The sequence below is a fragment of the Archocentrus centrarchus genome, chromosome 3 (assembly GCF_007364275.1).
Source record: "Archocentrus centrarchus isolate MPI-CPG fArcCen1 chromosome 3, fArcCen1, whole genome shotgun sequence".
Taxonomy (NCBI): domain Eukaryota; kingdom Metazoa; phylum Chordata; class Actinopteri; order Cichliformes; family Cichlidae; genus Archocentrus; species Archocentrus centrarchus.
Genome location: NC_044348.1, coordinates 4,502,722 through 4,517,017, shown reverse-complemented (window position 1 = coordinate 4,517,017; position 14,296 = coordinate 4,502,722). Strand labels below are relative to the sequence as shown.

At 36.9% G+C, this 14,296-nt stretch overlaps 1 protein-coding gene across 3 annotated transcripts in view; it reads right to left on the bottom strand.

Annotated features, from left to right (window-relative positions):
- luzp2 (leucine zipper protein 2) overlaps positions 1 to 14,296 on the bottom strand; it is a 148,630-nt gene that overhangs the window by 56,128 nt on the left and 78,206 nt on the right. For all 3 annotated transcript variants that reach the window (XM_030726331.1, XM_030726332.1, XM_030726333.1), the window contains 2 exons: positions 10,898 to 10,979; positions 6,878 to 6,940 (listed from right to left, as the gene is read on the bottom strand). In XM_030726331.1, coding sequence (XP_030582191.1) covers positions 6,878 to 6,940; positions 10,898 to 10,979 — 145 coding nt within the window. The remainder of the gene's footprint in view (positions 1 to 6,877; positions 6,941 to 10,897; positions 10,980 to 14,296) is intronic.

Here is a 14,296-nt window from a genome sequence, read left to right as displayed (position 1 = left end):
CCATGGCGAAATACTGTATTATATGTTTATGTTTAACAACAAAAGACATAATCAAAAATGGGTCCGGCCAATATAATTAATGTGATATGGGGGGAGTAACTTATCCTCAAATTATCTTTCAAATTCTGGTTGATTTGACAAGCTACTAAAAACTGTGAATCACTGCTGTGTAGTGTACAAAAAGCTGCCAAATGAAGCCACAGATTTAGTACTCAAAATGTTTTATTCCATCTTCAGGATTTGCATATTAATTCTTTTTCTTTTTAAGTAGACACTGGATGCCATCACCTACCTCTCCACTCCTCACTTCACTTAAACCTTGATTTTTACAGACTCCTTCCTCTTAATGTACGTAAGTGATCACATGTGTGAAATGAACTCTGATAGAGTCTTAAGGCCTTTCTTGTGCTAATGAGGTCGCTATGCAGTGCTTGAAAAGTATCTGGGTAAAGAGACATTCTTCAGCACTAACGATGCAGTTATGATGCAGCAGCTGCGCAGAAACACTAAAAGTCTGTCGTTTTGAACACCTACTGTCAAAATATGAGCAAGCTGTGTTATATCGAATTTTCTCTATTTACTTTATATTCTATTTCACTTGAACCACTTTAAAGCAGAATATTGCTGACTTCTAGCGTGTTCACTATCACTTGCTGCTCCTGATGAAGTAGTAAGTTTGTGGCATCAATCTGTGGTTGTACAGAAAAATAGGGGAAAAACTGCATGGTTTGCCAGACCACGGTATAAAACCACTGTTAGATCTGCTGTTCCATCTGTTTTGTTTTTGTCCTCTTCAACACACGTAATGACGCAGTTTCCCTTATCTGCCTACTTCAGTTCCTTGTTGCTCCTTCCTTTTCAAGAGCATCACAGAGAGATCCAGTAAATGCCCTGCTACATGACTTTTTTTCTGCCATTTAGCTGCTGAAATTACATCAGGAAGACATGAAAGGAAGAAGACAATGTCAGGAAGCCATTTTAAACTAAAAAAAAAAAAAAAGTATCAGCAGCGAGGAGCTGAATGTGCGGCTGTCTATTGCAACGCTCTGTCAGAACCTGATGAATCCCAGCAGGATCCAAGTCAGCCTGTAAATCATTTTCCCTCAAAACAGTCATAATAAGCTCTGAAAGCAAATCACTGATAATGACTTCACAGTGAATTGCAGCCATAAAGCTTCCCCTCTGACACCACAACGCCATTCACAGCGATATGCAACATAAAACAGATTTTAAAACCCAACACTGTTGTAAACAAAGGATATCGCTGGATTTACAGATGTTCCTTTCAGCTTTGTTAGGAATTTGTATATACTTTGGCCACATAATAATAATTCAGAAAATTGCTGCAAAACAATAGACACTCACAGGTATACCTCAATTCGTTAGGTATACCTGTTCAACTGCTTGTTAACGCAACTAATCAGCTCATCACATGGCAGCAACCCAGCGTATTTAGGCATTTAGACACGATAAAGACGACTTGCTGAAGTTCAAACTGAGCATGAGAATGGGGGGAAAAAAGGTGATTTAAGTGACTTTGAACATGGCATGGTTATTAGTGCCATGTGGACGGGTCTGTTTCAGAAACTGCTGATCTAATAGGATTTTCCCACGCAACTAACCCTTGGGTCTTCAGAGAATGGTCCAAAAGAAAACGTCCAGTGAGCGGCAGTTCTCTGAATGTACAACACATCGAACGTTGAAGCAGTTGGGCCACAGCAGCAGAAGACCGCACTGGGTGCCGCTCCTGTCAACTAAGAACAGGAAACCGAGGCTACAATTTGCACAGGCTCATACAAATTGGACTGCAGAGGGCTGGAAAAACACTGCCTTGTCGAGTTCTGCTGCATTCAGGAGGCAGTGTCAGAATTTGACTAAACAAGATAAAAGCATCTACCTATCCTGCCTAGTATCGACAGATCATGCTGCTGCTGCTGCTGGTGAATGGTAAAGGCGATATTTTCTTGGCATATTTTTTGGCTCCTTAGTACCAACTGAGCATCATTTAAATGCCACAAACTACTCGAGTGTTATTGCTGACCACTTCCATCCCTTTATGACCACAGTTTATCTATCTTCTGATGGCTGCTTCCAACAGGATAACGTGCCATATCATAAAGCTCATCTGAAACTGGCTTCATGAGTGAGTTCACTGTACTTAAATGGCCTCCACATTCTCCAGATCTCAATCCAATTGAGCACCTTTGGGATGAGGTGGAATGGGAGATTTATGTGCAGTTGATAAATCTGCAGCAACTGTGTGATGCTATCATGTCAGTATGGACCAAAATCTCTCAGGAATGCTTCCAACACCTTGTTGAATCTATGCCATGAAGAATAAAGGCAGTTCTGGAGGCAAAAGGGGCCCAACTTTTGTAAAGATTTATTTTCATCTACAATAAATCCTCCCCTGTCATGATATATATATTTTCAATTATGTTATACTGAAAAATGTTTCTAATATTTGGTTGTGATGATAATCAATAATGATACATATGGGGTGGATAAAATATTATAAACACCTCTAAGCAGAACACTAATCAATTCACCGTTATTGAAAACTGCACCCTGTGACTATACACATCTCATTTGCAGTATCAAATGTGAGGTTTGTTGTTTCATATATAAGATACTCACATATTGTTCACATACACATTTAATTTTTTTTTATTTATAAACTATGAAATTTCATTTTTAGAACATTTGTGAAGCACTTTACAGTAACCGTCATCAATGAATTTCTAATAGACTGATGTTTAATTCAGCCCTAGTAAATAGTTATTTTGCACATTAACAAGGATAATATTACTAATGTTATAATTCAAAGCTGCTCGCACCTCAGAGACATGTATAAGATGTCATTTGATGACAGACAGAAATGCCAGAACTCCAATTATGGAAGTTATTCTTTTCTTACCTCGCTACCCTGAATTGGATAAGTGGAAGATGGATGGATCTTTTCCAGTCTGAATCTTTTGTGTCTAAGCCTACCCGAACGGTAAGAGTAAGCAAAGGCAAACAACAAGTAAAAATTAAACTATAGAGTGAAACAGGCCCCAAACCACAATTGCTGGGTTCACCACAACTTTACACCACCACCACCACCACCCAACCTGCTGCAATATATGTTCTTTAAAACATGCAATATGAGTATCAGTTTCCAATTTATAATAATCATTTTCATGTTTGTAAATGCACTGCAGATCATTTACTAGTCATTTTAAAATTTCATAAACATCAGTTGAAAATTATAGAAGCCATTCAGCTAATGCCCAGAGATGCTTTACAATAGTACAGTTACCAACAACTGTTTTGAGTGGTGCAACTAAAACTGTGGCATCTTTATTTATTTATTTTTCCAGTAACTTCAACTATTGTGCAGAAGAAAATTTGATTAGAAAACTTAGTATTACAAACTGAATTCAAGTCTAAACTGCACTACTACTTCCTACTGCATCTCATTTCCTTTTACTTATTTCCTTTTTTGTGCTGCTGTTCTGGCTAATTTATGCTGAAAAAGTTTCTATACTTTAAACTTTATGTTTCTAAACTCGGTTAAAACCGCTGAGGTAAAAATAGTAAACATTTTGAAATTCTACCAGAAAGTGCAGTTAATTTGTTAAGTCTCAAACTCTAATTCAAATCTTACTTTTAGCAAAACTTTTTGCCAAGACTGGTTTGTGCATAGATGGCCATGTGATACAGCAGGAGTCCTGAAACATGTAAAAACTTTAAATGATACAAAAGCTGCAGTGATCGTGACCAGCATTAGATTAGACTCGTGCTTCTTTGTCTGTGTGTTTTATTGTACTCCCAAATCAAGATGTTGTTTAAGAGTAAAAGCATTTCTAATTGTTCATTACAAAGTCAAATCATGGCCATCTTTATGGGTCATTTAGTCAGTTAAACTGATCTGCCAACATGTGGAAGCTCTTGCTGGGAAAATCGCTTGATTGATTATAGAAGTGCTTCTAAATTTACCTCTGATTACCCCCAAGAGAGTTAAGCAGGCTAAAAAAAATAGCAGTTAACAATAGCCTAAGGCAGGATTTCTTTTTATACCTTACCGTACTGACTATACCCTACTGACAATACAGTAGGGCTGAAATGTGTTGGATGACCCAGTGACACTTGTTTCTGCACATCAGTGGGCTGGACAGAGATTGTGTGAGGGTGGCAGTGGCAGAGTGCTTCCCTCATTAGCCACGAAGAGGGAAAAAAAGTGCACAAAGCTTCATCTGTCTTATGTCACTCACCTGCCAGTCAAAAAATCTAAATAGTCGCAAACCGTGACCTTTTTCTTATGTACTAGTTGCTTTAATACTCCATCCATCCATCCATCCATTCACTTCCGCTTATCCTGTTCAGGGTCGCGGGGGGGCTGGAGCCTATCCCAGCTGTCATAGGGCGAGAGGCAGGGTACACCCTGTACAGGTCGCCAGCCTGTGCTTTAAAAAAAAAAAAAAATAATAAAAATTGCTTTAATACTAATTTTTATTTATTTATTTTTTTTACAATATTTAAAATAAAAAATTGGTGAACTGTTATGCCATAACTGCACCCACCCTAATCAGGTTAAGATTTTCTGCTACCTCAGATATTACCTATTAAATGGAATAATTAACCAATTATGTTTGAAATATTTTATATCTAAACTGTGCTTTCTATTACTCACTGTAGAACTATTCCGACCTCCAAGTGCAAATTTTGTGAATTATTGAAAGAGGACTGTCTTTGTGACAGAACAGTAGTATTTGACATAAAAATATGTAAAACCTTTTTGTCTTTGGCACTTGCTTTTTTGTTCTTAAATGTACTTAAATGTACTCAAACAAAGAAAGAGAATCACAGCATGCAGGTTCATTACCAGCCACCATAGATCAGTGGGAATATTGGAGAGATTAGACACTCTGTCCCCTGTGAATCCATATGACAAGCACAACAATGACCTTGGGGGGAAAAAATAGAAGAAAAACTGCTCCATGATGCTAGAGGTCAGAAACTCCACAGAGAGCAATTGAGGACAGCACGCAGCACATTTACACAATTTAAGATCAACCTACACAAACTCTGTAAAATTTAGTACTATGAAACAGAAGGAATTGTACTACCAGCATCTCTAAGGAGGGAAAGGGCAAGATAACAACATCATTCACATGATTTTTGTGATTAAAGAATGCTTGTGGTCTACTGTGTTGCTTACATACATGTGTGATAAATCCACAGAAACCTGGACTCTGAAAGGTACTTCTTGAAACAGATTGATCTTAGTAAACTGATGTCATTATGCGATTGTTTGGTTCTTCATCAGAAGCACTTGATCATGTTACTGAAGCAGAGCTCGGGCAAAACTGGTCTCAAATTAATTAGAACATCTGGCAAAAATCATTTTCCTCAGCGCAACAGTGAGCAATATGGTGTTGTAATTTTCCGTATCTGTTCATCATCATTTCCCATGATCCCATGATGTAATTAAATAGCTTTCTTGCACTTCAAAAAAACTTTACCATAGGTGGGAAACAATACGTGGCGTTACATTTGCTCCTAAACATATTTGTTGCGTACATATGTTCATGTTTATTAGCTTATTAGCCAATTTGTTACAATTATTAATTACGATTAGAGCTCTTATTGCTGATTGGAGGAAGCTGTGGCATGAGGCCGGAACTAGCCACTGGATGAACCAATCTGAGAAGGCCAAGTCTAAACCACGGTTCTCTCCATCTGTTTTGAACTGATGCCGTTTGTAGATAGTGGTAGCATAAAGTGTTATGTTTAGACTAGAACCTTTGCTCTTCTTGGGAGGTGGGGGGTCACAGCCAGCTACTGGGATGGCCTGTGATTTCCTGAACCAAGAGTTTCTATGTACATGTAATTCTTCTGATTCTTTATTAAACGTTTTAATTTTAAACTAAAGTGATTTAAATGTCTTCCTTCACAAATAAAAAAAAACACAACGTAACAATCTCCAAAGTCTATCATTCTTATTTGCATTCCAATCTGCAAATTCATAGAAAAATGGCTTAAAAAACAGCCTTATGTCATGCAGATGCAGGTTTATTGTTTTGTTTTGTTTTTTCTTTTGATTACTCAACGAACTGATGTGTTCCATATCTCTAAAACTCAGTAAAGTGGGCGGTAGTGTGCAATTTAGATTTACTTGTCACAGCAAAGTCTACAGATGTCGACTACATTGCTGACAGACAAATGTCTCTCTCTCAAAAAATAATAGAACAGTCCAGAGACCTGAAGACCTTTAAAGGCAGCTGTTACTGGTGTCGCTGTGTTACATTTGCCATGTCCTTTTGATTCTTTCTGTAGGGATAATTTCTTTGCTTATATTTTTATTCTTATAGAAATCAACGTGGAGTCGTATTTTCAGTAGAGCTACAATGGTATCTGCAAACTGAGCTTTTTTTACATTTTTTTTTTTAGCTGTCTAAGGCACCAGCAGTAAGTGTTAGATGTTGTGTCAGAACCTCAGAATCAAAGAGAAAGAACTTCTTTTTAGATGAACTACTTTGCACAGATGTTGAACAACCCTGCAGAGAAATCCTTCACTGAGGTTGCAGACGAAGAGAGCCCAGATTCTTAACCAGTGGAAGCCATGGCAATCATGATTGCAAACATGATCAAAAATATTTATTTTTCTTTAAAAACCTTTCTCAAAGTGCCTGTTAACGTGAAAACATTTGAGAGAAACAAGCTTTCCTCTCAGTCCCAGGGGACAAACAGCTTTTGATTGGTAACTTGGTGACCTACAGTAACACCTCACTTAGACAGTGCTGTGTTTTTCCTTCATTTCTGTTTGTCTGTCTGTATATACCTCATGAATGTATAGTGTGATTCAGTTTTAAATAACATTTTGATGACTCACCTCTTGCTGTAGATCCTTGATGATTTTGGTTTTTTTCTCCATTTCCACTTTAAGAAATTTAATCTGAAGACAGGAAAGACAAAACAAAGATGATCTCACAGAAGTTGCAGCTGTATGTATGCTTTTTTAAGTTGAAGTAGTGCATGTTTAATTAACTGCACTGAATATGGACAATTCTGTATCAGAAAGCCCCCCCCTTCTCCACACACACAGGAAAAAAGAAAAAATATATTTTCTTATATATATTTTCTTTTTCTTCATTTTGGATAAAATTCAAAGTCACTCTAGCAAGGCACCCTGGGGAACTGTAAGCTAGACCACAGCAGGTGACCGACATCCCCAACCTGGCCAAGTTAACATCAATATTCAATCATTGTCACTGTCCCTGAGAAGAAAGAGAAAAAAAAAAGGAGAAAAACAAAAACATACATACAAACCAAAAAGAGAAGGAAAGAACATCCTGGTTGACTCATTTTGTCTCTGAATAAAAAGAACATTTCACACTTCATCTATGCATCTGTGCAATAGCACACTGAATGCTTATGATTATGCCAGCATTTACAAAAAAAAAAAAAAAAAAAAAAGGTAGTTAGCATTTATTTATTGCCTTCAGTTTAACCTGTAGGTTCAAATCAGACAACATAAATAAGGCTTTTACCATAAATGAATGCAATTAGATGCAAACTGACAGCGGCACAGGGGCCCCCATACTGTGGTTACATTTCAAAGCACAATTTCTCACTTTTTCGCTGGCTACCACAAAAACCTGAAAACCTTTTTTTAAAAAAAAAGCCATCACATATTACATTTCTGTCATGCTTTAAAAAATAGGTTTGGCATAGCAAGTGTCCAGAAATGTTTCACTGGAGTCTCTTTGATTGCAGCACAAGTGAGATATGTTGAGGTATTTATTCCTTTAGTGAGCGACTCCATATTTTCCACTGTAAGTCTGATTTAATAGCCCACATGCTTCTCATGTCAGAGTAATATCTTTGTTTATCAAAATCCTTTCATCATGAGCTTGACATGTCTTTCCCATGTGAGCCTGTGGCTTGTGTATGTGTGTCCACCCACTCCACCAAAAGGTATTTGTCACCGCATTGATACATTTTATTTTTATTAGAGCCCTGCCACTATATCAGCCAATATCAGTGATTTGCTGAAATAATCATGAACAAAACAAAACAAATTAGTCAGAATAAATTTGTCTTAAAGACAAAAACAGTGAAAGAGTGAAATGGTGAACTTGTATGTGTGTGTGTGTGTGTGTGGAGCTGTTGCAGCCATGCAGAGGTTCAAAAACTGCTGCCATGGGCTACCATATATCTAAGTAAATGAATTCAGTGTGTAAGACAGATAGGTCAAGGTTTTGTCTTTGTTTTGTTTTTTTTTAATTCTAGAAAAAAAGGTTTTTTAAACATGGTGTGTCCTTGAAAGAGGTCATCATCATAGTCCTCAGGACAAAGACGAAAAGATTCATGGGTCTGGTGCCCTCATGTCAGGTATACGCCCTGGGGAGCAGTAAACTAAGCCTCACCAGTTGACTCACATCCCCTAGCAGGGCATGATAACATCAAGGTTCATGTTTGAGGCTTGCAGTCACCACCACAGCCCCCGGGAATGGTTAAAAAAAAGAAGAAAAAAAAACAAACCTTTTGCAGTACTTAAGTATTTCAAGACTCATAACGGAAACAAAGTCTCAAGGTGCTTTTTTCATATCACACACACACACACACACACACACACACACACACACACACACACACACACACACACACACACACACACACACACACACACACACACACACACACACACAGTTGTGTGTGTTTTGAAATGTAAAGAATGAAATCAATGTACCATAGCTTGAGACAGGCATTGAAATAGTCCTTTTGGACTAGCAGCAATAAACATGGACTTAACAGATTGGTCAACCAACAAATCAAAAAATACTGACCTTATTTATTGTCCATAGCAAAGAATCTACAGCCATGCTAGTGACTTTTTGAGTGTGTGGTCAGATAAATATGTTAACATGTTAACATTATATTTATCAGGTAACATTCACCATTTTCACTATCATAATTTAGTATGTTGGTCTGCTAATATATTAAAAGTAGTACTAAACAGAAAGTACAGATGAGGGTGATGGGAATGCCATTATTTTTTGTATTTATACATAAGTACTGAACAAATTAAGATTCAACAGGACAGTCAGGGTTAATGAAAACATCGACTTAGTTATTGCAAGACATAATTCAAATTCTCTGGCAATCCTAAAAGGTAATATTACATTTTATTCCACAGATGTTGAATTTATTGTGACACAAAGAAAGCGGGCTGCCAAATTTAGTCCACTTAATATATGTGCTAAATTTCGTACATTTGACGGTTCTTAAGATATTTTCATCTTTATCAAAGTAAAGCATTAAGCAGCCAACCAACAGATTGCCATCTCCATCCACAGAAGACGTACCTCTGCTTATGGTAAAATACTGCCTGAAGTAGAGACCAACTTGAATGTAATTACTCACATATATCAACAAATGTATAGCAACTTTGTGTCATGTTGTTTTTGTGACTTTGCAAGCAATGTGCTTCTCTTTATATTTCCATTGTTCTCTGGGGACCAGATAGAGTATTTAATTGTTTTGTTGAACATGTGTAGCATTTGCATGCTGCTGAGGTGTTCTTTTGAATCTTAAATCTCAGCAAGTGTGATAAATGCCATTTTTCAGAACGTAAATGTCAAACCACAAAAACCAGAAACTGGGATTTGTCACTAGGCAAAGGAAAATGGCACCACTGTCATCTGAAATATTACTGTACTGTTGTTTATCTCGCTAAGAGCCCATGATTTGATTGTCGATTGTAATGTCATGGTGCCCATTAAATGCTGTGACTGTGCATAAGAAGCCAGTACTGTTACAGGACAGATTTTCATTAGCATATATTGAAAATCCTAGAAGCATTCCAGGACGTAGCTGTCAGTGCAGCTAGACAGGATTTATGCTGATTTGTTGATAAGGAGAGCAGTGGAAGAACAAGAGAGGGTTTCTCTGAATAGCATGACGGTAGGAATGTGGGGCAATACAGTAATGCATACCACATACAGTATATCAATACAGCATCACTAACACATCTACAGAGCCACATCCAATGCCAGAATGATTTTTTTTTTATCTGAATTCTATAGCAGGCCTCAGCGTGAGCCCTTGTACATTAAAATGTGTACCTACACCTTCATCAAGCAGGTGAAGAAATAAAGGTTTGCTTTCAAAATTAGGCCTATTTCCTATATCAATTTATATGTGCAAGTATTCATTGCCTCTCATATTGTTTGGTAGAAAAAAACTTTTTTTGAGCTTCTTAGAGGTGCATTTCTTTTAAATTGTTCACTAAATAAAAGGTTGTGATCATTAAAACTGGAGTCAACAGAAATAATGAGTTCTGCTGACACCAAAATCCTCCTTATTTTAATTATAATTCTGTCAATATATTGGAGTCATAAAAAAATGGGAAAGAATCAATCGCGGTTAAATTTGATACATGTTCTTGTATTGCATGTTGCATGCTTGCATGTATTGCAAGTTATCACAGAATCAAACATGCTTTTGTTGCTTTTTGAACTACATCGACACATTTTGCATCTTCAGTAACATTGGCAATTAGAGCAGAGTATCATCTGCATATGTGGTTATTTCAGATGGAGCTGAATATGATTTGTTGATCAACAGAAAATTAATCACTTGTAAGGACTACAATTATTTCAAACCGTTGCTAATTTATTTATTTATTTTTTATTTTATTTAATAATAATCCTTGAATTCTGTGCTTTTGTTCAAACAAAACACAAAGCTTTCACTCTCTCTGTCTGAGAGTTTCAATTATATGGTGAAGGATGGAGGTGGGAGCTCGCTGCTGGGTAATGAGTGTGGATCACTGAGGGCCCCCGTGTGACAGGTGACAGTGTTGGTTAGACAAGACCGGATGTTGATGGTCAGGTCAGCTCTGTCTTACCGTGGCCTGCTGCTTCTCCGCTTTCTCATTTGCCTCATCCAGCTGCTTCTGCAAGGCTGCCTGCAGGGACTTCATCTCCTCTCTGTCAAGCGAAAGGGAAGTGAGAAACACTCTGTTAGCACTTCCTCCTCACATTCTCAGAGGCCTCGACCGCTCTACCACAGAATGACCTTCTTAGATCTATCACTTTAAAAGCATTTTTTTTTTTTTTGCACAGAATTTCTAGGAAGCAAATTTCACTATTACCTTTGTCACCAACTTACATCTCCTCTGATCTGTTGTAAAGCAGTTGACAAAAGTTCAAAAAATATGATGGTTTATTAAGAATGTGTAATTATCCAAACAGTCTATTAACAGGGTATAAACAAATTCAGGAATTTGAATCAAAAGGAAATATTTTCTTTACACACATATTTTTTTAAGATCAAAACCTCGCCTTAATTTATGAATGGATGATGCAATAACACATTACTTAACTGCAATTAGGGTGTAAAGGACGGGGGCATTGGTTAAATATGTGCAGCTGAACTGATTACCATTAGTGTTTTGGAATGTTTTTGTTTAGGTCTTTATTTTAATACTTTGGTTGATGGCAGCCACACATTTTTCTTCAGTCCATTTTTATTTATATTTTATTTTCTACAGTATGTATGTTATCCTTAACAAACATACAGTCTAACAAACACTCGCATCGAATTAATAATAAGAAATGGCTGTAAGATTGTAGGAGAAAGAAGAGATGCAAGATGACTTAGTTTGCCGCACTGTCTATGTTGCTTCTTGTAGTGTATTAAAATGCTCCACAATGCTATTATTCATGCGGTATGATGACTAATGCAGAATTAATTATGTGTTTAACATGAAATTAAAATTTTATGCATTAGAATATAATTTGTAATTCAGTACAGTTTGGTGCTCCTGAGCACAGATAACAGGGAATTATAAATCAAGGAGGCAAGGGATATGGGTCAGTGGTATCAAAAACGCTTGTAGAAATCACATCACAAGGTAACCCAGTTAAAATTAGGAGTAACAGCCTATTTAGCGTTTCCAAGCATGGCCTAAGTATATGATGTATGTCACAGTCACCCAGCAGTGTAGTCAGGCGACATTATCTTTCAAGGCAGTGCAGCAACACTCAAAGTGGAAAGGATGTCACTGCTCAGCAGTCATACACTGCTGTATTTTATATGCCAGTGGTCTTGTCTCTTGGCATAAGTTCAAACTAGAAAACATTTTTCTTCACAGTGACCAACCAACCACCCCTGCTTTGGTATTTCATTTATATTCGCATCTCCTGCATCCAATACTTGGAAGAGTTTGCACAAAATATATCAAAACTGTCCAAACTGCCAAAAAAAAGAGACAGTAAATGTGAAACTGACATACTTTGAAGGGCCAGATGATAAGTGAATAAAAACAGGCTTGACAGTAGGTTAAGCTATTTTAAGTGCTGTTTTAAAAACTTAAAATGTTACATTTTACTACCAATAACCTCCTCTTTTGATAAACAGCTTTGTTGCATTGCAGTTTGTGGCAAAAATTATTTTCAGGCGCCAATCAAATCTCTGTTAAGACTTGTCAAGAATAAACAACCTGCAATGAATCACCTGTCTGCACTCGTGATAATGGAGCCAGCTGGTAATCACACCTGGCAGACATGGAACTCCAAAGGTGGATTAATAACACTTTGAAAAAAGTTGTGGCTCACAAATGCTTGGTAGGCAACATTGAGCCAAGCTGCTGCTTTATGGTTTCTTAGCTTGATGACATGTGAGAACTGCCACGGACTGCTGATAGACTATTGATTGGCTATCAAGATACTACACACACAAGGCTGGACTTCAATCAGGCTGACATTTCAGAGAGGATGGAGGCCATGAATGACTCCAAATCATTAGCAGTCTCATTACACAGAACATTAATCAGACAGTCCTAACTGGTAAAGCACTTAAGCTAAACACTTTTTCAGCTCGCTGGCAAAAAAAAAAAAAAAAAATGAAGTGGTAAATCAAAGACGCTTGGTTTTTCACAAACTGAAAACAGCCATATCAATTTGAGATATGCATTTATGCGATTTATGATTGAATTATGCATTATCTATCTGCTTTTGGGTGTACTGCAGACACACTGGCCAACACCTGAGAATTAGCAGTCTCAGTAATAGTGAATAAGTTATTATTTACAAGCCATGAAAGCTGTTTTTCTCTATCAGCTACTTGATGTAAATGATGTGATTAAATATGCAAGGACATTTTTTTTTATCTCTCATATGACAAAACAATGTTTTGTTTTGTTATTTTCACATGAGAGGTTTCAGTCTCAGTAACTATTTTGCAACATGTAAATCTGAAAATATGATCAGCCAGTCAAATCTGATTAAACCACAAAACAGTCCCAACAAAACAGATTGGTTTTAATGTTGAACCCTTTGCTTTTTAATTGAGCTGCAGTTTATGTAAGCATGAATTCTTAGTGGCAATAAGTAATTGTGGGTGCTGGCACATTCTATGTTCAATTTCAGTTTCGACCATATACTGTAAAACCTAACATGAGAGAATTAGCTAACCAAAAATTCTATTTATGTAACAACCACCAGCCTGGATTAGAATGGGAAGAGGAAATGTGGAGGGAGTACATTAGCTGTGACTGAAATGTGGTGTGAGCTCAGAAATTTTACTGCAAAGGAACAATTCTGTGGCCTGAACGTTGAATTATGAGCTGCTGGACTGCGTCAGTGCTGTTGTTGTTTCTTGTTTGCTGACGCAGAGGTCGTCCACATGGGCGTGAATAATTAGTGGATCTAGATCATCCTCTGCACCACTTACTGGACCCGCAGCTGAACACGTTCTCTAATATCTGTTTGGGCTCCGCTGCCACAAGAACAGACAGAAAATTTTTAACATCTCATACCAAAATATTCATATGTATTCATTTCAGATTTTAAGACCTTTATTGCATGATATTTAGATTTAGATTTTTTTTTCACTTTGGTGTATTTTTTATTTAATTAAGTACCTTCTTTAGTATATATATATATATATATATATATATATATATATATATATATATTTTTTTTTTTTTTTTTTTTTAACCTTTCTGAGCTATTTTGTTCTGTGGTATTGTATTATATGTTGTATGTTGTTTTTCATATGCTGGCTGCTGTACTACAGAACTTCCCCAATGTTGGGATAAATAAAGCATATTCTTATTCTTATTATTACTCTTATTTCAACAGAGAAATTGTGTTTTGTCATGTTGGCATGGAGGGTGGCTCAAATGAATACTCAGAAGCTTTGAATGCTCTTTGTGGTTGAATTCATGAACAAAACAGTACCAGTTGATGAAGTCATCCCGAGTCCTCGATCTAAAAGTGAATTGGTTGTCAGCTTTCTCAGA